The 27,823-nt window shown below is 37.3% G+C and overlaps 1 protein-coding gene across 2 annotated transcripts; it reads right to left on the reverse strand.

Moving 5' to 3' along the window:
• Nucleotides 1-1,136: 1,136 nt before the first annotated feature.
• Nucleotides 1,137-27,694, reverse strand: KIF14 (kinesin family member 14). Of its 2 annotated transcripts, XM_071565583.1 has the most exons (31): nt 27,491-27,694; nt 24,853-26,040; nt 24,216-24,470; nt 22,727-22,814; nt 21,162-21,257; nt 20,159-20,211; nt 19,807-19,837; nt 19,368-19,475; nt 18,116-18,232; nt 17,389-17,507; nt 16,906-17,078; nt 16,422-16,569; nt 16,254-16,317; nt 15,871-16,055; nt 15,040-15,142; nt 14,673-14,833; nt 13,762-13,909; nt 12,951-13,103; nt 12,230-12,356; nt 11,579-11,672; nt 10,464-10,602; nt 9,877-9,977; nt 9,150-9,244; nt 8,194-8,415; nt 7,869-8,053; nt 7,113-7,271; nt 6,611-6,730; nt 5,416-5,490; nt 4,625-4,763; nt 4,218-4,490; nt 1,137-1,353 (listed from the first exon to the last, which is right to left on the reverse strand). In XM_071565583.1, exons 2-31 carry the CDS (start codon nt 25,956-25,958, stop codon nt 1,349-1,351), a joined length of 4,842 nt encoding a protein of 1,613 aa, XP_071421684.1. In that variant the 5' UTR covers nt 25,959-26,040; nt 27,491-27,694; the 3' UTR covers nt 1,137-1,348. The 2 variants fall into 2 exon arrangements, with proteins under 2 accessions (XP_071421684.1, XP_071421683.1); XM_071565582.1 differs by lacking the exon at nt 1,137-1,353 and having other exon boundaries at nt 3,928-4,490.
• Between the last annotated feature and the right edge of the window lie 129 nt (nt 27,695-27,823).

Here is a 27,823-nt window from a genome sequence, read left to right on the forward strand (position 1 = left end):
TCTAATCCCAGCATTTTAGTGTATACGAAGAATGAGAAGTTTCCTATCCAAAAATAATAGGTTGTATTTGCAGAGGTGAATCAGATGTAGTCTCCTCTTCTGCCTGCAGATGCCATTACGGGATCAAATTAAAGCTGAACTGGAGCTTGCTATTTCCTTTCATCTAGAATTTTCAAGCAAGTCCCACAAGAGTTTACTTATCCTTAATTTCTAAGACTGATACACATTCTTTAAGCATAGCTAGATTGCCCTTTTTTTCTAAATGTGCATTTACATACAACACTTCTCAATAAAGATGGGATAACATTATTTGAAGGATTCCCATGTAATCAAATGTTCACAGTCTGTAGATATACTTCCTCTCAGGACTGCTATCTTTACTGAAATAAACATGTTTCTTATTCAAATTAGGGATAAAAATGAACAGTTAGAGAAAGGCTAAAAACTCAAAGTCAGTTTGAGCTCTAAGTTTGTGAAGACCTTGGGTTTCAGTTACAGAAAGAAAAGAAAAAAAAATTAATTTCTCATAAGAATACACAGAACTAGAAAACCCAGTATGTTTCTTAAGCAATGCTTCCCATTAAACACAAGAACAAAAGTAAACATAATTAATCATCTAGGCCTCAGTAACACTTGAATGTAATTTTGCAATGGACATTTGACATACCACCACTATATTGACTTGCAGATACTGGAAGGGATGGAATATTCTGACATTAACAGGTACATGAGCGCTCGGCCTCTAAACATGTGCTGTTGAATAGAGGAAAGTTAATGTCTATTAGGAGAGGAAAGAGATGTAGGTAAAGAAGTTTTCTGTTCTGTTTCACTTGTGAACTTTCACTTGGTTTCACTTGACAAAACACTTCTTACCAATATTTCATATTTCTACACTACAATACTTTGAACAAGAAAGCAATACTCTCAGCAACAAAAGATCTCAAAATCAACTGTATACAGATGAAAAACAACAAGGAATTTACACTTGAAGCTGTAAAAAAAAGGGGTTTGGTTACACGATGGAGTTTTACTCTTTACAATTCCTGTGCTTAGATAAACAAATCAGAAGAATCACTTCCATTTTTAATATTTCAGACAAATACAAAATAATTTATTTACATAAATACAAATATATCACATTTCTCTTCATTTTTTTACAGTATAAAAACCTGAATAACTGAATATGCTTTAACGCTGTAGCAGACTTGTAAAAGCCTTTACAGTAAGAAAGTAATTAAGCATCATACCTCATGTGAGAAGAAAATTACTAGCTGATAGAAAAACTGTTGAATATTTTTGATGGCAGGATTGTGCTGCTAGACATTTTCCGACTAAGTCCTATGATATGCTAGTCTGTAAGAAATACATGTGTGTTACTGATCAGCATAATTATCTTCCCCATTTCCTTTATATAAGAACAAAACCCCTGAATAACAGCATTATAACTAGAATGTGAAAGTTTTTGAAAGAAAGTGATGATTATTGACTCTACAGCAGCCTTCTTACAACAAATAGTTCTAAGAATCTGACATGTTCTCAAAGACTGAAATTCTCGAGACCTGGAACATCTTCCCTGAGAAGGAAAGGTGACAGCTACGAGTATCTGGTTTGGAAGCTGTGCTGGTTTTTGCTGAGGTAGAGTTAATTTTCTTCACTGTAGCTAGTATGGACTACAATTTGGATTTGTGCTGAACACAATCATGATAGAGAAATGTTTTTGTTATTGCTGAGCAGGGCTTGCACAGAGCCAAGGCTTTTTCTGCTTTTCATACTGCTCTGTTGGCTGGGGGACTGGGGTTGCTTGGGAAGCAGGGACACACAGCCAGGCCAGGTGACCCAAAATGACCGAAAGGATATTCCATGCCATGTGACATCATGCTCAGTTCATAAAGAAAGGGGAACAAGGAAGCGAGGACATTCAGAGTGATGACATTTGTGTTCCCAAGTGGGTGGAACAGAGCTCTGCTTTCCTGGGGATGACTGAACACCTGCCCACCCATGGGAAGCCGCAAATTGTTTTCTTATTTTGCTTTGCTTCTGTGCACAGCTTTTGCCCTCCCTATTAAATTTTATCTCTATTCAGGAATTTTCTTACTTTTACCCTTTCGATTCTCCTCAATCCCATTGGGCAGGAGTGAGTGGCTGTTTGGGGCTGAGTTGCCAGCTCGGGTTAAATCATTACAGTTCTTTTTTGGTGCCCAACATGGGGCTCAGAAGGTTCAAGACAGCAACAGATTTGAATGGAATGTGTTAAATGAAATTTATAGCCGTTATTGGGAAGGCTCCTGTACTTGCCCTGGGCTCATTTGCCTTACAGTGTATTAGAGCCACAAGCTCATTAGTGGCTGCTCTTTGCTTTTGCTGCTTGTTGTGCTGCTGATCACCTCGCTCTGCTGTGCCTGGGAACATTCTGACACCAGCAGTGGTGACACACAGGGACTGGCAGATGGCCAGGGCATCACTGATGTTTGTACTGGACATGCTGGAACTCCAGTGTGAACTCAAGTCAAGGAGACTGGGACCTGTGGATGAGTCCACATGGAAGCAGATATCCACTGCAGCCCCTGGAGGGCCTGTGCCAGTGCAGGTGGATGCCCGAAGGAGGCTGTGACCCTGGCTGGCCCACACTGGCGCCAGGCAGGACCTGTGGAGCCACGAGCAGGAAAGCCCACACTGGAACAGGTTTGCTGGCAGGATTTGTGACCCCATGGGGACCCGCTGGAGGGACTGTACACTGTGGAAGGGACCCATGCTGGAGCAGTTCATGAAGAACTGCAGCCTTTGGGAAGGACCCAAAACCCTATGATGGAGCAGGGGAGGAGGTGCTCCAGGCATTGGCACAGAGATTCCCCTGCAACCCCTAGTGAAGACCAGGGGAAGCAGAATTTCTTGCTATGTTTTGTTTGTGCATGCCACTTTTGCTTTGACTATTAAACTGTCTTGGTCTCAGCCCTGGAGTTCTCTCACTTTTACCCCCCACTGGAGGGGGAATGAGGGAGCAAGCTGCATATGGTGCTTAAACTTCTAGCTGGACTTAAACCATGACAGAAGCTTTGACGTATACGAAAAATCTTTGGTTTTAGCTTCAAACTTCACAGCACTTTTGTCAGTAAAATATGCTTGGTCCAGGCCTCCTAAACCCAGCCTTAAAGAATAAAAATTCAAATCAATCCTCATCCTTCTCATTAACTTGCACTGGCTTCAGCTAAAAGACTAAAATTAAGGTGTAAAACAATAACTACAACCAAAAGCACAAGGAAATAGTTGACTGGGAAAATTCTCTGCAACCTCACGGGTTAACATATATTACTTAGTTAGAGATATAGTACTATTCCAATATGAATAGTACTGAAAGTGATTTGAGCAATCAAAAGATAACTTACTAGCAACAAACCCAACATGGACTGACTTAGATCATGTTGAAGAGCAGCATCATTGATACAGTTTAAGCCCAGATTTTTCAATGAACTATAAAACCACTTAAAAAGGCATTCATCAAATAAGGTTGTAAAGTACTTTTACTCTCTCTCATACTTTTAGTCTACAGAAATAAATAAAGGTTTTGCTCCTTTCAAAAAAAAATTATTAAAAAACACTTTAAAATTGCAGCAGCACTACAAGACCATAATGCAGCACAAATGAAGCAACAAATAAATAAAAAAAATAGAAAATTGGTTCCCACATCATCTGCCTTCCAAGTGTCCAGGTTAGGAAGGCAGTCTTCAAAGGTACCTCCCACTTTTACATAGCAGTCCTAAATGGAGGTTTATAATGAGGAGAAGTGAACGCCCTACACCAGGCATTTACTGTGTTTCCTAGTTATTTCACAAGAGTTTTAGTCTACCTGTTCATATTATCTCCAATTATTTTTTTATTTACTGCATTAAAGTGTTTCTTATAAACTTAGGTAATAATAGACATTTATTAAAAAAAAAGGAATTATATTTTCAAGTCTGATAGCCTCTAAAAGAATTTTTTTGGTGAAACACAGGATACTTATCCTCACACAAACATTTATTTTCACACCACTCACTCATTAATAATATTAGCAATAAATTTTGGCTTCTTGTTGTATGTTGCTTTTTCTTCATGCAATAAGAAAGTTTCCTTTAATTTCTCGATAATAACATTTTACACCCACTCTATCCTACCAGGTGAAAGCTCTAGAGTTTGTGTGTGGTTTGGAATGCCATTCCATTGAACGAATTCAACTTCACCTGTTTCAACCTGTCCTCCTCGAGCCTCAGAAGATTCATTACAAACAGTTTGAGACTGCAGGGATGGCTGTCCTTGTTCGAGTTCAAAATTCATAATAAGGGAATCAACCAAAGAGTCCAGTTCATCCAAGTTCATAAAAGGTCGGGGGATCTTCTGGACAGGGTTGTTTGCGGAAGACAAGGCGAATAAACTGAAATAGTTGTTAAAATATCCAGCTATGACAGAAATATTTTCTGCAAAGCTCCTGAGTGGGCTTGTGTTTCTGTACAACCCTATGAAAAACAGAGACAAGAACAATCAAATGCAGCATTTTGCAAAAGGGAGACCAAGCTGTGCTCCCTCTTGCTGTACAGTCTCCTGTTGGACACAGGTTACTATGGAGAGAGGTGAAAACTCATGTAAATACCTTGTAACACAGAAGAGACAATCTGACAGACTTCAGTTAGGCACTGCTCCAGTTCCAAGTATTTGGCAGCAATCTTAGTGCTTTTCTTTATTTCTCGATACAGAGATTCTTCTTCTGATAACTGAGATTCCGTTTCTTTCTGTATGATTAAAGAGCAATTTAAAGAAAATGAAATACAGGACAGCACATTAACTACTAAACATGCCTATTATGGATTCAGTCACATACAACAGGCCAATGCTGAAACACAAAATCAAACAGATGCCAAGTCACACAAGTAAGATAGCACTGAAAAGAAGTACAGACTGTTGACAGGGTTATAAAAAAGAAAAACAAGGCAAATGCAACTAAAATCTATAATGAGCTTGGCTCTTAGAAAACAGATTAAGTAATCCACCCTGGCTTTTTATTCAAAATACCAATAACTATGGTCATAAACTATTGCAGTAGCTGTAAGTTACACTAGGCATTACTGAACTTAAGGCTTTCAACTTAAAAGAAAACACAACAGGTGGTTAGGCTCATGATGAGCACAAAAAGAAGGAAATTAAGACACGAGTACCTCCAGAAATACTGTAAATAAAATTAAAATCAAAGAGCTTTGAGTGGAAATGCAGGAGCCAGAAAAGTTAGTGTTCCAATTCACAGGAATGCTGCTGAGATAGGAAGTGTTATCATGCAAATATAAATACACAGAAGATAGTTTCAATTCCTCTTCTTTGATAAATGAATCCTTAAAATTTAAATGCCAGACTCAAAGCACACAAATTTTTCCAAAATATTTCTCTTACCTTTCTGCAGTAAGAGATGTTATTTTCCAGGAATCTGGCTAATGCCACAACATTATCCTTTATTCGATTTTGAATCTACAAAGAAACTTTCAATTATATCATACACTTGAGTGAAGTTAAAGTACATTAATATTTTAAAAGGACAAGAACGAACACTGGCATACTATTGAGAAAAATACTCAAAAGCAGAAATAATGTTTCCTGCAACATAACACACAATTTCTCAAATAAAATATTAACTGCTAGAAAACATCTAATGTTTTTATTGATGCTCCAGTGTTCTCTTTCCAGCTTCGCATTGTTGCACTAACAACAAGCATACAGAGAAATCCTGCAGACCCTCAAGAATCTGCTGCAAGTGAACAGCATCATCTGGAAAGGAGACTGCTCAATTCCATTTGCTGGAAACATGAAGCATTTGAGAGTCAAGTAAGCACATTGAAACAAAATACTTTGGGTGGTTTCACTACTATCTGTAGGATTAAGAATGACAACAGCAAAAACCAAAATATGAGGAAATTTTGCTTTCCTTGAGACAATATCACTTCTCTGGCCTATTGAACCTTTTATCCCAGGTTATCTATTACAGACTGTTGAGTAGTAATAAATTCTTCAAAAATTAGTATTTTTATATATCCCAATTCATGAAGATTTTTTTTTTACTAGCCACAGTTTTGCAAATTTCTTAACTTAAAAAAAGAACAAAAATTAAAACATGAGGCAGAAGATATTGCTGAGACATACGTAAACTGTCACCTTAGGCCCTACATGCTCTCTCTTGCAAAACATTAGTCAGATGACAAGTGGCACAACAAGCCCGCGGTTCCCAACATTAAAGGAAGCAGGTACACTATATACAACTAGTACCTTGTTGAAGAACATTACAATCTTTCCCAAGTATTTTCCTGAAATTTAGCCAGGCTTTCTGTCAAAAGGGCTTCCCCACTAAGAAAGTGGTGAACTTCAAAGGAGTACTTAACTTGCCTACTAGAATTCTTACAATTACAGGAGTATTTTTGACTATGCTGATGCTTCCTTATACTTTACTCTCTACTATGTGTATCATCTTCTTCATAATTTACCACCCAAGCAAAATAAAAGCACAAAATAACAGACTGTAGCTTAAAAAAAAGCCTTCCATAATTCAAGCACCTCCAAGACATAGTAGCACTTTTTAATCTTACTTTCATCTCACCTCATTTTGTGGACATTGTTTCACAAGTTTTTTCTGTACTCTTCTTGCTTTCTCCTGAATAGTATCAATGAGAAACTCCAGTCCTGAGCTTACTCCATCATAAATGGCAAGTATAAATTCCTTTTAAAACAAATGTTCAAAATGCAACGAGTAAAGAAACTGATTTGGTCTTGAATTAAAACAGATTTCCTGTAGTGGGCTAGAAACATAATTTTGTTTTGACCAAATTGTTCGGTGCAGCCTATTCAGCCACGTCATTCTTGGACCACTGGAGCTCAGCACTTCAACCTGGTTTTCCTAACTTTGGTCAGAATTCTGAAAATTCAGTGTGGCATATTAACAATCCATTTTCACCATAAAAATTAATGTACTATATACACTCAATTCAGTTGAAGTTGTTATATTTAACAATTTGCTTCTGAGCACAGTTACTGATAATAAGTGTGACATCAACCTGAAAATTACTATTCATAATTACTATTTCTGGTAAAAATTTTTTCACCTGCAGACTAGATGAAGGAATTTTGTTTTCTTCAGGAAATGAAATATCAGCTGTTGTGACTACTGCCAAGTGTCCTATGTATTTCATTGTTTGTTTTACTGTTTGGTTTACTTTGCTCCGTGCTTCTGTTACCATCGAGGATATATCTGAAGAACATCCCTGAGAAACAAAAGCACATCACTCACTGAAGTCAGAGAGCACCTGTGGTCAGAGCACACATTTTCTATAACACAAGAGTTCATGGCACACAATAGTTTGAGACATTTTTAGCTTTACATCTTCCTACTTCTAATGGCTTATGCATCACAGCTAAGAGAGCATGTCTCGCAGCCACAGAGAACAACAATACAATCACACTACACAGTAAAACGAAAATAAAAAAGCTTCACAAGGCTGTCACATGAACTAGAGTTATACTCACTGTCCACTGGTTTGTAAGTTTATAAACAGCAGCACTGCACAGTCTAAACTACCATTTGCTGTTATCACTGCATGTTTTACTTTACCCTTCCATGATTAAGAACCAATGCTGTTATCATCCTGGGCACAGGAAGGTCTGCATTACTCTCAACTAGCACATGGGAGTACCAGTTTAGCCAGAAAAACACACATCCCTGGCCATTAATCTTCCTTGGCTGTGTTCATTTGTCATTGCAGGTATTAGACATTTAAGTGTTTGTGGCAAATCTGTAGTAAATACTGCATTAATGCATAGAAAGTTCCGTACACACACATGAATTCTTTAATGTGCTTTACCTGCAACAGTAACTGTAAATGACCTCCCAAGTTCTTTATTTCCCGTTTCATTTCTTCATCAACTTTTATAGATCCAGGACACTTTTGGATATTGTCAAGCCAGAGCTTGCTTAGAACAACGATCTGGTCAAAAGCAGAGATAATTCTGATGCTGTAGGACTGAGCAGCACGATCAAGACTGAAAACTACAAGAGAAAGAGATCTATCAGATCTACCACCTTTGCAAATGAATGGAGGAATCTTAATTCTTACAACATATGAATGCTTGTGCACCTGACAGACAAGTCACTAGTAATGTTCAAACTGTTATGAAAACAAGCCTTACTGTTTTCTTGACATTCTTCATCTTGCTGTTCATAGGCTTTTGAAATGGCAGACACTCCAGAAAAAATTATAAACAAATTAGTTAGGAGACTCTCTGCTATGCTTTTTCCCCATTCGTGATTCTGTTCCAGTAAATCTAAGGCTGAACTTATAGATTCCTTGCAAATTCCAGGAAGAAACAATTCAGAAACGCTTGGGCATATGCTGGACTTGTGCTCTGAACCTGTACAATGTAAAAGCAAAACATACATACAACAAACTCTTCATAGGAATGAGAAGTCAGTGTGTCTAAATAGCAAGGGCTGTTTAATCTGACATTCACCTACTCAAGACAATATATGCATTGTTTTCTGATTTGCAATGTCCTAAATACTTTTCAGAGTCAGTTAGTACAAACTCCACAGTGAAAATCTTTAACGTGAATCCATCTGTTTCAACAATGAAATATACTGAGAAACAGAAAGTAACTAGACCCAGCCAATCTAAAAATAACTGAACGCATTAAAATATTTGGAAGACTGAAGCATCATGTATTTCAGAAAACAAGTTTGGAAAACCTTGCAAAAAGCTTGGGGAAACCTCAACAATTGAAAGAATAGCAACAACTCAAGCAAATGAAGTCTCCAAATTGCTTTATCAGGATTCAACGCTTTTCCTCAGTTAACCCACATGGTTACACAGAGTAATGTTTTAGGTACATTTCTTAAATAAGGTTCATAAAGCACTGGTCATGAAGTTTTTGCCCTAAGAAAGCGTAATCAAAAGTACAAAAAATCCTACTGTTAACAGCTTGATATTACTAATTTGAAGATATTACAAACAAGATCCTTTTAATTTTGCTTTCCAGCCCACATTGGGTTTTTTTATAAAAACTATTACAAGTGTCTACATTTTCTGCATCTGTTACGTTCAGATTCTCCATACAAAATGGAAGGTGTTCTGCCATACAGCAAGTACCTGATATGTAGGAAGTCTGTATATTCTGTATGGGTTGCAATTTTATCTCAGACAAACATCCAGAAATTCTTTTGTTCTTCATGAAACTTCTACTTCTGAGAAAGGACAGTAAAGTAAAAATATGAGAACACTTGAAAAGAAAAGAATCTCTCTCCCTGTACCCACTGAAAGTTAATGGATATTAACAGACATCAGGCAAGCAAAATAAACATCTACTTTTAATTAACAGAACTTCTGAACACAGAACCTAAACCAGAATGAAAGCAAGTCAATATAGCCATTCAACAGATCCTTACTTTCTTCAGGCTCTTGCTACTACAGAGGACTCTTCCTTCCATATACCCATTTTTCATCTAATGTGTTCTGATTCAATTATTATAATTCAGAACAAATTGCCAATGGTCATACATAAAACCCTCTGGCACCGATCAGACATGCATTGCACATGTGCTACACCTCACCTCAGGAACACTGTTCTGACATCCACCAAACTGCCTCCTGGGCATGGAATTTATGTCAGCAACACGTTGCACAGTAAAGCATAATGGAGTAACGTGTTTAGTTTTGCATTTCCCCTACTCAAAAAACCAAATTTACAGCTATAACTTTGATGTTATAATGAAACAAAAGAAGAATTAATAAATAAAAGACTATGTTAGTGACAGAAGCATATGTAATTATCTATTTTTGCTTTAAGTGTAGAAGATAAGCTACAAATTAGTATTACCTTCTTCTGGAAAGAGAGGAAACTGAGGTGTCTGACAGGTCAGGCTCCCACTCATCAGCAGGATCATAGAACACATCAGCAGTTTTATTTCTATCATTACTCTGAAAAAATAAAGAAAACGCAAGGGAGAAGGAGGGTTAAACAGAATTAAAGTGATAAAGTATTCAATGCATGGATGAAGACAAGATGTTCTACTAACAGGAGAAGAGTAGCTTTAATGGTTTTGCTTTTAATTGGATATATATAAAAGATAGAAGATATGTGACTGTCAGCCAACTTGAGAACAAACTAAGTCAAGATAAACATCTAGTGAAGACCCCAGACAACCAAAAGAATGACAAGGCAGTCCTTGTTTTACTGCACCTTACTCTGTACACAAAATGACCTGAATAAAGTCCTTGATTTCTGTTGTCCTCTTTCTTTTTGACAGATAAGTGTATATACATGTTTAGTAGAAAACAGCCACGTGTCTTGGTGTTTAAAATCACATAAAACCCAAAAAAGCACCTCCTGTATGGATTACCAAAATCCTATCTTTGAAAAAAATATTACTGATTATTAGTAGCTATTCTTTAGTTGTTACTGACCTCATACAGTTCTTTCATTGCTGCTAGTTTGCATTCAAATTTCTCTAGGCTCCAAAAAGTTGTTATTTTGAGTTTGATGTTACGGACCTGCACCTGAACAGAAGACACTGTTCCTGTTTTATCATCAATTTTGTCATGCCTAGAATTTGAGACAGTTTAAAAGAGAGACAAAAATCAAGACAGCACACATTATTTATATTGCAAAAATAAGGCACTTGCTTTTTATACAGGCAATAAACACATGACACAAATACAAATTTCTTGAGACATCACGTATCTCACAAAACCAACATTAGTTAAAGTTATTTTTATGTAAAGGAAAAAAGGAGTCCCTGCATTCAGAGGCAGAAGTAGATACAAGCATACAAATTCCTGGCGCTGAAGAAACTCAAAACTAAACACATGACACAGAATTCTACTGGCAGAGTTCTTGTTGAAGGATGTGAAAATGCAACACCTGAAAAAAATCAGTAAAACATACACTTCCTAGAAAGTCCCAGCTTACCTGCACTTACCATGGCAATTGTATTAAATGTTACAGAGTGTCCTCTGCACTAACACATTCCTGCTCATGCTAAGAACACCTCAACAATACACAGTTCAACTTCTAGCACACTCTGCAGCTACAATTAACAAGTAGCACAGCATAGCATGAAATCTGTGGAGTGAAACAACTGGTCTCAAAGGCTCAATACCCACTGAGGTTTTTCCTTTGAGCTCTCCCTGTCCCAGACTGTGAACGGAGCACCTCCTGGCTGCTGGCACATTTGCCTCTGTTTAGTTTTGACCTAAAGGAACACTGTGCTTCAGGACCACTCCGATATGTGAGCCAAAGCAGGATGGACACAGGCATCAGAAGATTCATCGCCAAAGCACACTGAATCCAAAACTGATTGTCTGTAGACATACTTCAAAATTTTGATCTAAAATTCAAATTTGAAATTCACATTTCAAAGTCATAGGGCTGAACTATACACTTAACTCAAGCTAGTTTGGAAAATTCATGTTCAGTTTCAAAAGATGGTTTTTATTTTAACAGAAAGCTCCCTGCACATACAGAATCCACCCTCCAATTACAAATTATATATGTAACCCCTTATAATTAACTAACTCACCTGCGAAATACAGTGTTTTTCCCTAATTCATTACTAATGGTGTTGGCCTCTCTGATCATCACAGACAGCTTCAGTGACTTCCAATTCAGTGGAACTAACAAAGAACATAGAACGTAATGATTAAGTGGATCAAAAATTGTGATGCAACAACGTCAGGTTTAAAAAAAGCCACAACCAAAAGCAACAATAGATCCATGAACTCCCAATACATTGGGAAAAAATGACCCTTCCAGGAAAGATAACCCTTTTAAAAGGTCAGATAAAGGATATTTCAGAAACAGATGCATAAGACCAGACACTATATATTAATCTGAGATAGAAAACAAAATTAATTCTGTTACTCCAGTTTCCCCAGTGAGCTAATGCCTAACCAGTTCTGACACAAGGATGTGTAAGTCATTGGAATACATACAGACCAGGTGTATATCTACCCAAACACCGTGACTGTGATTAAAAGAGAGCTTTAGACACAGCCTGATATACACAGCTTACGAATACAAAGGCTCAAAACAACCAGAAGGCTCTTCTTGTTCAGGGAAAGTTTTAACGGAACAGAAAAAGCTTCTGTATCTGCACCCATGGCCCAAGCCCACTGAGCAAAAGAGAAGTCAGTCAGCATTGCCTTTGCAATATATACACACACGTGCATACCTGTCATTGTTTTATTGCCACTTCCACGACTCTTCTGAAGGGCGTTTAGTTCTTGGGCAATCTTCTGCTTCTCAGCTTCCAGAGCTTCCAGGATCTTTGCATGACGAATGGTGTGATCTTCTAGAGCCTGGGACAAAATGGGCAGTGATTAAAAAAAACTTTACAACACTTAATGCTGTTTATTGAAGTTAAATTTTTTGTTCTGTCATTTCAGACTCTCAGAATGAAATTGATAGTGGACATCTGCTTATTGATAGGATATCCTTAATTTTGTAACTGACACTTTTCTGAATTTGCTTAGACATTACAAAGCTTAAAGGACTGGAATAAAAAAAAGAAACAGCTTTTAAAAAAATCAAGTCATAATTGTTGCAGCAGTCATATATATATGTATATACATATGAACACCACCCAAGAATCAGTCATTATTCATAAATGACTGAAGTAATAACTTTTGCCACAGGCAACAGTTGAAGTTTGGTAAAGGAACAAAACCATCCACATTATATAAGAAATAAGGTCAGCTTAGTTATTCTCCAAGGTTAATATAGCATCATACTCAGAATGCAAACAAAGTAGCAGATTTTCTGCATAAAATCATGTAAAAGAAAAATACTCTGAAGCACTTCCTTTACAGTTATTGATTTTTAAAAACCAAAGGTTGAAAAAAGCTCCTCCAAACAAACCAGTTCATCACATAAAAAGTTTTTTTTTAAATCACCTGTTTGGTAGCCAAGGTCTCCATTTCTAAACGTTTCTTATTGAATTGCAGCTCTAGCTCAAGGTTTTGCTTTGCCTTCTCCAACTCCTGTATTTTAGTTGCAGCCTTTTGGTTATACAGTTCTTGGATTTGCTTCTTACGAGACTCTTCTCTCTAATATCAAAAAAGAAGAGATGAGAGGAGGAAAACTGCTTCTACAGCATTTCTGACCCATCCCTTACACAGATATTAAGGTTTACTATCACTTCCAACACATTTAAAATATGCAATTGCTGCAGCCTACACAGCTCAAAGTCAGCAATGAAAGGTTATATCTCACATCATAGGCATAAATGTTGTCTTCTATAGACTATTTAAGAAATAAGATACATCATCATCATCATTATTTTACCATGATGTACATTCTATGCCAACTTAAGCATATTGTAGAAGTGTTGAAAAGACCAACAACAAAGTAGCATGCAAACCTGGAAATTAAAAAAAGCCATATTAAGTAATATACTGTAGTAATTTAGAAATCTCATGAAATAACTTAAATTCTGTAGGTAGTTGTCTTTGCATAGAAGTTACAATCACTGGAGTAACTCTGAAGGGGATACCTAGTTTACAATTTGTGTTACTAAGGCTGACTTTTTTTTTTTAAAGAATGAAGCTTACCATTCTCTAAAACACTTATAATATGCAAGACGGGGAAAAAAAACCAAACCCACACCACAAACAAATAAACCCCAGCAGGCATCAAACAAAGAGATACAAATAACAGAACCTGTAGTATGGGTATGTTGTACATAACGATGCAATGGCAACTTACCACCTCTGCTTCCAGTGATTTTATTTTGCTTTCATAAGCTTCTTTTTGTGAGGTCAGTTCTTGTTGAACCATCTCTTTGGCAATTTGGACACTTTGCATCATTTCTTCCTTGGCTTTGAGCCGTGCCTCTTCAATTTCCGATTCAAGACTGCAAGTATCACACATTGAGAATGCTGCCTTTAATCTCTTAGAGGCTGCATAGAGATTATCTACTTGCTTTTCCTATCATGATGGCTTGTTAAGATTTTCTTTTTTTAAAAAACAACTTCCATACTTGATCTGTTTTAGATTTCATATGGAAAATGTAGACACTGGTAAACATGAAAGACAGTTCAGAATTTTTAACTCCCCTCAATTTCTGTTTTCACTCTATTACATCACTTCCACAAAACTAAGAACTGTAATGGTAACCCACTAAATCACATTAAAATGCAACAAGTCAATGAGTTTTGCACTTTAATAACTTCCAGTAAAGAAACACATACAAATAACACTTCTCTATCTCTCCAATTCTCCATCATCATAGAAGACCAAGGTTATAACTTGGAGTTCTTCTCATTTTCCTACAACATTTACTCTCTAAAACATCAAAAGTAATTTTCAAACTTATCATATGCTTGGAGAGAAACACAACCAGAGAGATACACTATTTTGAGGACCTCTGGAGCTCAGTGTTTCTTTAATCAGGGTCTACATTCTTGATAACTGGACTAGCTTGTAGTGATTGACTCAGAGGAACACTTCCACTTCAGCTAAGTCTGGGACTTACACTTCCATTACAAATAGAGTCATTATTTTCCAACTTTCCCTTATTGTGAAATAATCAATAACCTTCAGCTATTTCTTAAACTAATTGCATGGTGGCATTAACAACTGAATTTATCTTCAGAACAAGAAGAATCAAAACATACTGTGTTCTCTGTGCAATAAGCAGCTCATTCTTTGCAAACTCAAAATCTTTTGGACCATCGGGCAAACACGTAGTCCCGCAAGAAGGTGTTTTAACTTTCTGAACCTCCGCTGGATGATTAAATCTGAAATAATGGTCTCCTCCAAGGATCACTCGATCACCCTATTTGAAAAGAAAATTCTTCTAAAAATTTACATTTATAAGCAGATTTTCAGTGCTTAAAACACAGAAGGCAGAGCTAGAAATCAAAGATGAGACATTTAGAGTTACAGAGACTTCTAACAAAACCTACAGTCTGAAGATAAAATATTAACAAAGCAAAGAAATCCACACATGCACATATTACTCTTACCAAATCAGTTACTTACATGATGCAGAACTGTTGGTTCCAAAATGCACTTCCCATTTACATATGTCTTTGCTTCTCTCAGTGGAATAATACTTACTGTGCCAACAGCATTTTTTATAACACTGAAAAAAGAAACATTTGAAGTGTCAGTAGCTCATAATAACTGCAAATAATATTTCTTAGTAGGCTAAAATACATGCTTTAGATTGTGTTCTGTTATGGTCTTTCCCAGATGTGAATGTCTTCATACTATTTAATTACAACACACAATTAAGAAATTACAACCTATATTTTGGAAGGGAACCTACATTTAAATCTAAGATTCCACTGCTAAAACATTACAGCAACACTCTGTCATCTGGGCATTTCTTTTATAATGCTTAATTTCCCAACATACCTGCATCTTTCATGGTTTTAGTCACAGATTAGTTAAGTTTCTTACAGCATTTTATCTGGGATCAATTGCACAGAAGCCACTTTAAACAATATTCCTACAGTATGGCCAAGTTGCTCTCTAATTTTATAAAAGGTAAGACAGGTGAAGATATTTCACTTTTCCACAGAACTTAATGTGACATTGTCATCTGTCACAGAGCACCATTTGATCAGGTCTTATTCATGCAGAAATGCTGTAGAAGACAATTTTGCTACACGAAAGAAATTAAACTACCCCAGTTAACAGATTCTAGAGGGTACAGAAGGAAATTGCCTAACTCATTGAGCAGTACAAAAAATACCCCTAGATAGTATTTTCTTGGTTAGAAAACCATGTCTTGTTACTGCCAGAAGACTGACTCCAAAAGAAAGGGAAGTGTGAGAAGAAACTAATTATGAAAAGAACACTCCATACCAGTGGTCACCAGCAATCAGCACTCCAGAAAGCTGGATATCATGCTTTGAATTTGGTGTACACCTTCCAACTGTAGTTTCTCCTTCTTTTATCATATACAACAGCACCTCAGAAAGCTGAGGATCCTCATTGAGATTGACAAGGTTTGGCAAATGATTATCCATTTTGAACGTAATTCCAGCTTTCTAGATAAAAGAGAAGTCTGCATAAAAACCCAATTTACTTTTGTGCATTCAAATATCTACATTAAATTTTTCTAAGAAGTCACAGCAGTCTTTTAAAAGAGTAGCATTAAGAAAACCAAGTATTACAGCTATTCTCATTCTGCAAGGTTTGCTGATGTTGTATTTTCTGTATTGTCTCCTATAGAAAGAAAAATGTACCTGTAATTCCCCTATATCTTCCAGTTTTCTTTTTTCTGCTTGTTCAAATTTTTCTTTCCAGGTCCTTAATATATTGAGGAGAAAATAACACAACATATTAAGAGAAAAATAACAGCATATGAGTTTTACCATTTCTACTTTAAATTAAGGCATTAACAACTGTCTGACCTTTGCATTTCTGCCATGCTCCTCTCCTGTTGGTGCAATTCTACCCTCAAAGATGTAATTTCCTGCAAATAACGCCTGTATTTTTCACGATCAGTGTTCAGAGCACTTCTCTGAGCTGCCTTCAGTCTTTCAATTTCAGCTTTCAGTTCTACATTAGACAAACAGACACACAGTACACATAAAAAATGAAGACAAAATAAGGTGTCACTTCAGTACTAGATTCTGTTATTTAATTAAAAAACAAAACATGTTTCCATATTCCAGGTTCTGAAGTGTAGCCGAAGATATCACTTAAACTTCAGAAAAGTTCACATAGAATAACAATATTAAAAGGAAAATACTGTCAGGTTGTATTAGCCTAGTTGACAGTTGGCAAGTGGTCAGTCAACACAATAGGTTATTAATAGTAAGTACTCTTTTGAAGCAATAAGTTAAATATATGTGCAAATGAAAAACCCTCAAACACTGCAGGTGCCAATCTCACCTCTGATTAGTTTGACATTCACATCTTCATTTACTTTAGCCAGGTTGATAATTGAACAAGCCTGTTTTGCATAGCGGAGGGTGCTGAGCGTTTCCTCTGTGCTGCTGCCCGCTGGACTCACCGTGGCAATCATCGTTGTTTGGGAATTCCCACCAAGGCTTTCCTTCAGCAACCTTCAAATGACAGGAGAATACAAGTCAATCTCTGGATCTCACACAGAGAGAAAAATTCAAAACTTCTCAACTGGAACAGATCAAATACAAAATACCAAGGGTCTTGTTACTTATTTGAAAGAGACTGTTATGTACTTAAAACATAAACCAAGGTCCTGTTTGTTCTTTAGCTGGTCCAACAGGCTAATTTTTTCCTTCCAAAGGTCATTTGAGAGAGAAAGGAAAGGAAGTAATGCCTCATGAACATATGAAAAAAATAATTTCAGAAAGCCTCCACTTCTATATAAAAAAAATTCTCAAGTGTACGTACCAAGTAAGGACAGATTCCCGGTAAGGAATGAAAGTTTTCTTTCCATTTTGGAATTGTTTAGAGAGCGCAGAAATAACCCTTCCAAGGGTTAACAACGATTTATTGATACTCACACCTTCCTACACAAAGCAAAATTAAAAACATTTATAATACAGTTGCATCTCCTTGTGTGATATTATTGACTATGCTGTTGATTAACTATGCTCATTCAATGTATGGTACAGCTGTACCACACACATGTCACCACTTACTAAAAAAACACCCCAGCAATAAGACACAAAAGCATCCTAGATCTTCATTTGAAAAGAACAAAGACCTTGTCTTTAAAATGAGTTAAGAACCATCAAATCTATGAAGGCATCTTGAAATGAAGTCTCTTATAAGAAACTCTGTTTAATTAGATTCCCCCAAAAAGGGGCAAGACCCAACTCTGTGTAATATTTGGTGCATGATTTACAAGGTCACACACAATTTTCCCTCACTCTTCCTGCAGGATCATTAGACCTGCACAGCATGGAGTGCTGCTCTACACGAAATCTGCCATTTTGCACAGTCCAAACAGCTTCTTTAGGCCACAGACCCTCAGTAGCAGAATGTGATTATAAGGGCTATAAACATCCCTTATAGCTACAGATTCTGCTAAAGAGTCCCATTAGACACATGCTTTGGAATTCAATGGTATTCTTGGCAGTCAATCCTGCTCCACAGATTACCAGTCTTGGTTTACCTTCAGCCTTTCTCCAGTGGTCTGAGCTTTTGCACAGCACTCACTGCCAGCTAGATCGACAAGATTTATGTGACTGGTAAGCCTGCGATCACACTGTTCTTTGTTCACAAATTCTACCTGGAAAAGAAGGGAGATGCTGGCATTCAAACCAAAATAAAAAGCCTGAGGGCAAGCAGAAATCTGACAAGTTCAAGTTCACAATAAACACACTAAAAATTTATGCATCCGTTTACTTTTTGGCAGGATCCTCATGTACATCCCTTGAAGGAGACTAAGTTCAGATTTTAACCACAGAGTCAGTTGGTTCTGGCTGAATAACTGCATAGGCATCAACTGCAAACAAAACAAATTACCAAACTATGCATTTGGGTCTAAAGTTTGACTATTGCAGTTATCCAAAAACCATGGAAATCAGTAAGCTGTTACTGACTTAGACCAATCAAGATCAGTTAAGTAATCAATCAAGGTCAGTTAAGTAATCAATGGAAAAGGCTCCAGAGTAGTTATGACAGAAAAAATCAACACTCCAGGGGTGAGAAATGCACAGAGGAAGGAGGAAAGAGATCAGGAAAGTGGGATGAAAAATTAAACCAATCAAGAACAAGAACCCCACAAACCAACAAATTATTTGTGCACAGAGCAGATTGACAGTCTGTAGACTCCCGAGGAGCTCCACACTCATTTCACTTCCTTGTTCAGACTCAACTCACTATATCAGGTTTTGTCTTTTAAGCATCTGTAAAAGAAGGAGTTGTAGTCCCTATGACCTGGAGACACACAGGGGAGAGAGGCATTCTGAAACAAGGAAACATTTGTTCCCAAAAATGTGTTGAAACTGAGCAGAAACTGCATCTCCTACCGTCGTCCCAGTTCATCATTCGTAGGAGCTCAGCACAGTTATGCACCTCACACAGCCTAACCTTCTCAGAGGCTGTGCTGGCAGCAGTGTGAAATTTGGTCTGGCCTCAATTAGGATTCCTGTTACATCTCAAAACTCACACAGAGGCTTGGAACTACTCCTAGATCTGTCAGTCTGGACTTATTTATATTGCTGCTGTAAATACACGTAGCACGGAAGCCATCAGAATCTGCTCAAAGCATGTAAAATAAAACTAGTTTTGGTGTGCAGAAAACCATGTTAAAATGCCCTATGCTTTACTCAAAGATCTTCAAGTATACTCTCCCAACTTTCTAGGCAGTAGACAAAAGAACTTTTTACTACCCAATTTGAACAGATAAAACCCATCAATACCTTGGTTTGCGTCATGACAAGGGTGAAGACAGAATGAGATCTGGAGCTCTTGTCATTCATTACTGTAGCAGCTGTTGCTCTCTGCTTATTTCCTAGTTCAAGCCAACTCTGTAAGAGACAAAAGATGTGAAACCAAAACCTGCTTTGGAGACTTAATTGAAGATTTCTATGTTTGCCAGTAAAGTTATTAACACAAATCAGGACTACATGGGAGAAATTAGGAGATAACTATGTGAACAGTGACACTTGACTGTATGAATCTCTTCAGCTCCATTATATAGGACTAGTTTTTATTATCCTTTTACAAAATCAGCTGAAATATCATAGACTACTTGACAGTCTGAATTTTCTTCTCATCCATGGAATTTCTTTTTCAGCAGTGAAGAAAGGAGCAAGCAGAAATATTTGTATTCTCTTGTAGTAACCAAGTATTTCTTACCTGAATATCAGAGTAAGAACGAACAACATTCCTAAGGTGGAGGAAAAAGAAAAGTTTGGGTTCAGACAGGTTTTTCTTGTATAATTTTCCCTGCTGCCTGAGTTCTGAAACATTTCCCCAGTTACAAACAAAATATAAACACACAAAAAGCTTCAGTTGCCTTGAGACTTCCACACAGTTATTTCACTAGGGCAACATATAATGAGTATAAATTTTTCTACAGCTACATGAGACTGAGATCTTGCTTGGTTTACTAGTGAGTACACAAGGTTTCACAGATCCTCAAGATAACTACTGCACTCTTTCAGGATTACACCACACATCTTTTAAATTAAGAACACTTAAGACTTACACTGTCAGGCCTTCCACATATGGTCCTAACACTGGATGCTCTCTTACACGAAGCTGGTGAGAGTAATTTCAAAATAAAAATTATTAGGAATGCATTAGTTAGATCAAGCACTCAGGAATACCTTAAAAGAAAAAAAAAATCTGCAGCATAAATCTATTATGTTTCCAAGTTAATTAGCTAATGTCAAAATCACTGACAAAACTCAGGTGAAAGCACTCCTGCTTTACACAGGACAGTATAGTGGTAACTTCCACATATAAAGTCCACATAAGTCCCAAGCTTAGGTTAAAGGACTTATTTCAACAGCAAGATGAATGTAGTTTACCATCTTTATCATAAACTAATATTTGGTTTACACACAAGTGGCCAGTATAGCATTCAGCATCAAAGAACAAAAAATACTTTTTCTTTACTAAGTCAGATATCATGAATTCCTTCCCTATATATCCTACTTAAGACAAATTTCTTTAACTTATGGGTTTACTTATTCTAACATACAAACATTAAAAACTAGCTAAACTAGTTTAACTAGTTAATCAGGTCAATCTTGCTTTTTTTCCCTGTCCTCCAGATCTCTGAGAAACAACCAACGAAAAAAACCCCAAACCTCCATTTAAAATACAAGTTTATAATTCAAATTATATTGCACAGAAGGCTCTTAGTATAATCTGGAGATTTAGATAAATTATATTCTAGGAGACTTCTTATAAAGGCTGAAAAGATCATTTTGCAGATAAGGTGAGGTTTTAACAATTTCTTGAGATTCTATTCAAACAATTTGTTTTTATTTCAACAAGTTTTTTTGCTTAGCATTTCTCAAGTGCCAGGTTTTTTGCTGTAAGTCATACAGTGATATTTTTGTTTTTTACTTGAATCCCATTATTTACAACTAAGTTACATAGAAAATAAAACAATGATCACTTATCATTTGTGCATTTTTGTTTACAGAACAGATGCCACTACTTGGAGGGTATGTACATACTTGTTTCTGTGCACAACTTACTTGTTTTTTCTGTCCATTTTCAGTTTTAAAGACAAGCAAATCGTGAATTTTCTCATTGTATATTTCAAAGAAGCTCATTTCAAGATGATACAAAATCTAATAAAATAATAAAAGATTTATTAATATGGTACACAAAACATTCTCATCATACTTTGATTCAAAAATTGACTTAGATTGCCAGATCCTGATATTCAATATTACAAGCATTTGTACAAAAGGGACTTCCCATGAGAAATGGTATCATGAAATAGTTTGGGTTAAAGGGACCTTGAAAGGTCATCTACTTCAACGCCCCTGCTAATATCAAGAATACAATTTATTGGAATTCCATCCACAGCCATTTCCAGATGGAAGCTATCAAGCCTTAAAAAAATTATATACATCCACTTCAGAAGTTTCAGCACTCGGTTTTCAGTACATGAAAACATATTTTTGTTTTGCACTTCCACTTGTCCCTTTCACTTAAGGACTGTGCTTGTAACAGGGAAGGTACAGACTCATGTTGTCAATATCCTGACACGAAACAGAATGACCTTATGGAAATATAAACCTTGTCTACCTACAGCAATTAAAAAAATTTAAAAACACACCAAAAACATACAAACAAAAAACCCAAACAAACAAAAAAACCCACACCACAACAAAACTGTCACGAAAACACATGTCTTCCCTCTGAAGGCATCCAGGTCTTTTTAGTTTTTTCCAAGTAACATAGAATTTTCTTTAAGAGAGGAAGACTGCAGCAAAACCTCTAAAACACTGAAGTCAGAAATACAAGATTCAAGACAATTTGTTGCAGCAGAATCACTTACAATGCATAACAAAGGAATAACAACAGTTCTGCATCTTTAGAAGTTATACTCTCTAGCCAAACTCAGCAATAAAGATTGCTGATTCCTCCTTAATTCTCAGTGTCTACCAAATCCACTGTAGGATCAGAATGTTACATGTCCACTGATATTAGGATTAAAAGTCCAGAACTCAAACAAAGCAATAAAGAAACTTGGAATAGTTAAAATGGGAAATGTTTGCCTGCATAAGCTCAGTTGAATGTTATGGGCTACTGAACAGCAAGTCATCCCTTACAGACGTGAACAACCATATAGAAAAAACAAAGTGGGGGTAGTTATTTTTTTATTTCAGCAAGAATACTGAGCTAAAATACTAGAACTGGAATGCTATTGAAATGTATTTTGCTTTGATACATGATATTTAACAACCATCTGTATTTTTCAAATTCTACTGCCTCCACTAAGAGTACTGAGTCCACTGAATTTGTTTTATCTTTCCTTACATAAATTCTATACTGCAAGACATGCAATACAGAGGAAAGGATCCTAGTCTAGTGATACATGAAAAATATCATGCCCATATTTCTTTTTCACATTGGTGCCATTAAGAAAGTAAAACAATGTTGATTTTGACTATTTAAGGATACTGTTAATCAGAGCTACTTGCAGAAATAAGATTTGAACCAGCAAAAGGATATGAACATTAATAAATGGATCAGCACTAAGGTATCAGTTTCCTCATTCGATGTAAGGTCAAAAGCATAAGCACATCACCTGTTCCTTGTCCATTTGAGCGATTTGATTGAAAAGATCTTCACAAAGCCTTGGAATTATTCCTCGGTCTTCATCAAATCCCATCATCCTGTGGTTACAAAAAATCAGCTAGTTTAGTTTTGTAACTCTCAGCAGGTAGTTTAATGTTAGCTGTGCAGCTCCAAAGGTGACATGCCATATGGTTCTAGGCTGTACAAGGAATAAGCAACAGAAACAAATCTGCTCAAAGGTGATGCTTATTTAAGCTGGGAGTTGGACAAGATCATGTCCAAAGGGACTTTCTATTTAATCCATTGGGAAATGGGCTGAAAACCCAAGTAAAACAAAAACCCTACAGCAGCTGAAGAGTAAGCTGTACTATTAACAGTAAGCCTACAGAGGTTTAATATGTATTTAGTACTCTCTGCACACTTCCAGTGTAGTTCCATAAGCCCCTCTCCACCTTCAGGGCAGTTTTTTGCTGTTGAGTTGCCACTGCAGAACAGCAGTGCACCAAACTCAGCCACAGACCAGGGACACTCACACACAGCTGCACAGCACAGCCCTCAGCACAGATATGATATACAAACTTGACCAGAGCACACAGTTGTTACTGATATCAATTTCAGCCTTCCTTAAACTATAAAAGGTTGAAGGTAAGTATTTGTTTAAGTGAAAGTGGCAGAAAAAAACCCAAACAAAACCCCAACAAACCTCCAAAGAGAATATTGCAAACTGAAGTGTATCATTCTTTTAGGCCAAGGTAAAAACTATTATACATAAAAAGTGAGTTTACACCTAAAAGGAAAACCCTACTTCTGTTTAAGTTCTGTATCTATTGTAAATTGAACAGAAACATTCTGGTCCTCAACTAGATATATTAAAAATCTGTACTGCCTCATGGGAATTACAAAACTAAGGGAACTAACTTCAACAGATTCATGCTTGGAAAGCAGGCAGTTCACTGGGCTTTCTACTGAAAAACAGAAATAAGGTATAAATACTTGACTATAAACCCTCAAAACACTTGTCTGGGATTTTGTGCAAAGACAGATTTCAAATAAAAAGTGCCAAAATCATATGGATTTATTTATTTAAAGTTCTGAAGCATCAGGACCATAATTAGAGTGGCCTCTTAAATGTCTTATCCAAAAAACATACTATACTTTTCTATGTCACTTCAATCACAAAAAAACCAACAGTGGTGAACAACAACAGCACTGGGAGAGTTTGAGAAGCTCTCAGCATTAATAAAGGTTTTCCTTCACTAAAATCTCTGGAACAAGTTTTTATTTTCTTCACTAGAAGTAGTAAGAAGACAGTGTCAGATTCATAAAGCTAAATTTGGTTGAATTACTATAAATACGTTTTGATCTTTGTTTTAAAATAAGTAAAAACATTTTTACAAAATTCTGTAACACTGGAATCTATTTCATACAATCTCTTTTCATGGCTTTACATCACATAACTGGCTTCTATGGCAGTTTGACTATTACTATTGGGAACTTACGTGTATGATTTTCCAGAACCAGTCTGCCCATAAGCAAAAAGACAAGCATTGTATCCCTCGAAAGCTCTTTCAAGGAGTGGCACTGCCAAAGTTTGATAAATAACTGCTTGGCTTGCAAAATTAGGATGACACTTGTCAAAAGACCAGAAGGAGAAGTCATAACTGAAGCTGTAAACTTGGTTTGTGGATGGATTTCGTACAGCTGTCTCTGAACCACTCATGGAGATTACAGGGAGTGAGTTTTCAGTTTTCTCTCTGAATGGAAAGGGGGGGAAATTAAAACAAATTAAAAAGTATAAGCCAAATGCTTTAAGTCAGGAATCTCAATGAAAATAAAAAGAAAACATTAAAAGAAAATAAAAATATCAATAATCATTGTGAAAAATATCTCCTTGATGAACATACAAAGTATTGAAGATGAAAATACTGTTAATGAATATGTAAAAAATAGACCCAAACACTTATAAAGTTAATTCAGTTTCTTAATAAAAATCTTTGTCTTGGTGTTGAGTGGAGTATCAGCTAATTTCAAAGTACATATTATATCCTTATTGGGTGAATGATTAAACAATTCAAAACATACAAAGCAGAAATCAATATACACTCTTAGCACTAGAAATAGGTCCAGGATACAAACCTGTTACTGAAGGGCCGAACTCGCACAGCGACAGTCACTTTGCTGTTTTTCACTTTGGAAACATCTCCCTCAGTTCTGCTGCTCTCAGCTAAAGCTTCTTGTGTGTTCACTTCTGTTTCTGAACTTCTAGTCCCAGACAGAGAGCTGGAGACACGAGGGGTGTTTTTGGCTAAAATTTGAAGATGAGGTGTTTGTTCATTTGAAGCCAATTTGAGCAATGGCTGATCTTGAGAAGTGCTGTTCTTTGGGGTAAGCTTAAGTCCTTCTGTTAAACCTTTAGCTCGTGTCCTTGGTCTTTCTAAACTGTTCTGTTTTATCATTAAATGCTGTACCCGTCGCGTGCCAGCTGGCTTATTTACATGGCCTTTCTCATTCAGCTGTTCTCCTGACAGCTTATTAATACATTTTGAGGTAACTAATTGTTCTGATTTCGGAACCTCATTTTGAATTTTTGTGTCAGCAGTTCTTGTCTTATATTTTAAAGAAGGGTAGATACCATTTTCACAGACACCATCAACAAAGCCAGAGGAATCTTTGCTGTTCAGGTTACACTCTAGCTTGGTACTGGACTGACCTTCAACTAACTTCAAGTTTGGTTTATCGTCATCAGTATCATTAATATTCTGTGGAACTGTAATCTTGCGTGCATCAGAGTCATTGTTTTCTTTTCTAGGCACAATATTCTGATTGATTTTACCCTTCCCAGTGGAGCCACTCCTCACACGCCTCTGCAGAGTCAGTCTCTTCTCAGTGTGTAGCTCTTCTGGGCCCTGTGTTGTGTTTGTATGCAACTGTTCACTACTCGACATTAATTTTTTGCTTGCTCCAGTTCTCCTCTGGAGTGTTAATCTGCCTTCAGGTGTAGAGGTAGTTGATGCATCACTCACTTTTTCACAAGCTGAAATCACATAAGTCCTATTTACTTCCTCAGTCTTATTCTGAGAACATGGACGCAGACTATCCTTTTCTTCTCTCAGCACCTGTGATTCCAGTTGCTGCCCAGGTGCTTTCCTGCTGGCAAAGGTGCTGTGGGAGGGAGCCTTCTGCCAAGTGCCAGCGCATCGTGTCCCAGCAGGGCTTCTGGCAGGAACTGGGTAAATGGGCATGTTGTCTTCCAGCAATACTTGGCTTTTAAAAAGCACAGCACCTTTCCTAAAGGATTTTTCTAGTTGCTGCTTCGTAAGGAATCTAGGGAGACAAAGCAAAAAAACAATTTATGATCTCATGTCCACTGTCAGTTGTTTTGGTGCATGGGGAGCTCTGTACAGATACTACAGTAGATGTTCCCAAACGTTAATAACAATTAGTATACTCCTCCACCTCCAACATTTAAAAAAAGTATTTTTTATATTTGAATGACTGCTTCCAAACAGCTTCCAGGCCATTTGACTTAATTCATTGAGTTCTACAATTTGTTTCAGGAAGTAAACTAAGTACCATGAAGGAGCACCAGTTGGTAAAAACAATGATCTATTTAGTAACCAAGATGACCAGGGATATTTCCTCCAATTGATCCACCATGATCCCCAAACTAAGGAATTCCAGATCATGCCGCCATTTACTCACAACTATTTACACTCTGAAGTGTTTCACAGCTAACAGACTCCAACACACCAAAATTAACTTTGATAGGAAGTCTGAGAACATGGAAAGCAGAGTTTTTTCAGAGTTTTGATATGCAATATAAAAGCCAGTATCAGAACAGAAGTGTTAAATAAATGACTATTAACAGTACATTTGGACATTATTTTACTTCATTTTAGTACATACAGCATAGCAAAACAAAGGACACTTAGCCTAGGGGACAGAAAAAAAGTGCAAAATATGTTCCCCATCCTTTCTACATGTAATTTTTTTAAAAAACTCCATATATGCAATCTGTACAGGAAATATGTTTACATTATCTGCATCATAGTTACTGGTTTGCCACAAGTTTGTCATCACTATCCACTGCAGACGTGCCAGCTGCAATTAATTCACTGTTACAAGTCAGCAAGAAGTCACCTGACTCAGATCCTTAAAAACTCCATATATCATTAACAACAGCTGCACATGGGTGGGGGCAAAAAAGGGAAGCAAGATGAGAGCAAGTGATGTAGAAGAAACCATTTAACCACTGCTCCAAGAGAAGTTTCCTTTAATGCTACACTTTTAAGTTACAGCTTTCAGAGTACCCTCAGGCTTAATGCCGTTACATTTGCTTTCACCTGTCATGACTGCACTCTTCATAGCTCACAAGTTGTGAGGAAAATATTAACATTTCAAACCAGAGCACATCTATTGCTCAATCCAGTTTGAGACGGGAAGTGAATTAGTTACACGAGCTGTAAAGTACCAGTTTTGTGGTTCCCTCTGGCAGGCAGTGAACACAAACACAGCTGTGGGCCATTAATAGTGTCAGTGTTTCCTGAAAAGTCCACCCTTTCCACGGAGTTTTAACATAACTCCGGTGGGAAAGTTCTCCGCCCCCTTGCTATAACTGGGCCTGGTGAATATACACAAAGTTTTTGTGGAGAACCGCGAAACGTCCCATTACAAGCTCCTTCATTCTAAGATAAGGAAGGTTCCGTTCGAGAGAACCAAACTCAGGAGGAGGAGCACGCTCCCTCCCAGTTTTTAAAGAATTACAACCACTAACCAAGCATGACAGGCATGGGCTCAAGCGCAAGAGAACCGGCAGCTCCGTTATCCCTCGGTAAAGCTTCCCTCGCTCGCAGCCGAGCCCCGGCAGACACGCACGGCCGCGGGGCCGCGTCCCCTCCCGGCGCTGCCCTGCGGGTTCCGAACTCACGGAGCGGACGCCCCACCGGTCCCGGCGCTGCCCTGCGGGTTCCGAACTCACGGAGCGGACGCCATGCCGGTCCCGCCGCTGCCCTGCGGGTTCCGAACTCACGGAGCGGACGCCCCACCGGTCCCGGCGCTGCCCTGCGGGTTCCGAACTCACGGAGCGGACGCCACGCCGGTCCCGCCG

This window comes from Pithys albifrons, chromosome 10, assembly GCF_047495875.1.
Source record: "Pithys albifrons albifrons isolate INPA30051 chromosome 10, PitAlb_v1, whole genome shotgun sequence".
In the NCBI taxonomy this organism is placed as follows: Eukaryota; Metazoa; Chordata; class Aves; order Passeriformes; family Thamnophilidae; genus Pithys; species Pithys albifrons.

Coding starts and splice junctions, on each gene's coding strand:
- KIF14 (XM_071565582.1), bottom strand. CDS start 25,958: ATGCCCATTTACCCAGTTCCTGCCAGAAGCCCTGCTGGGACACGATGC. Junction 19,476..19,806: donor GTTCTTACTCTGATATTCAG/GTAAGAAATACT, acceptor TGTCTCTTACAG/AGTTGGCTTGAACTAGGAAA. Junction 9,245..9,876: donor TCCTCTCTTTCCAGAAGAAG/GTAATACTAATT, acceptor GTCCTTTCTCAG/AAGTAGAAGTTTCATGAAGA.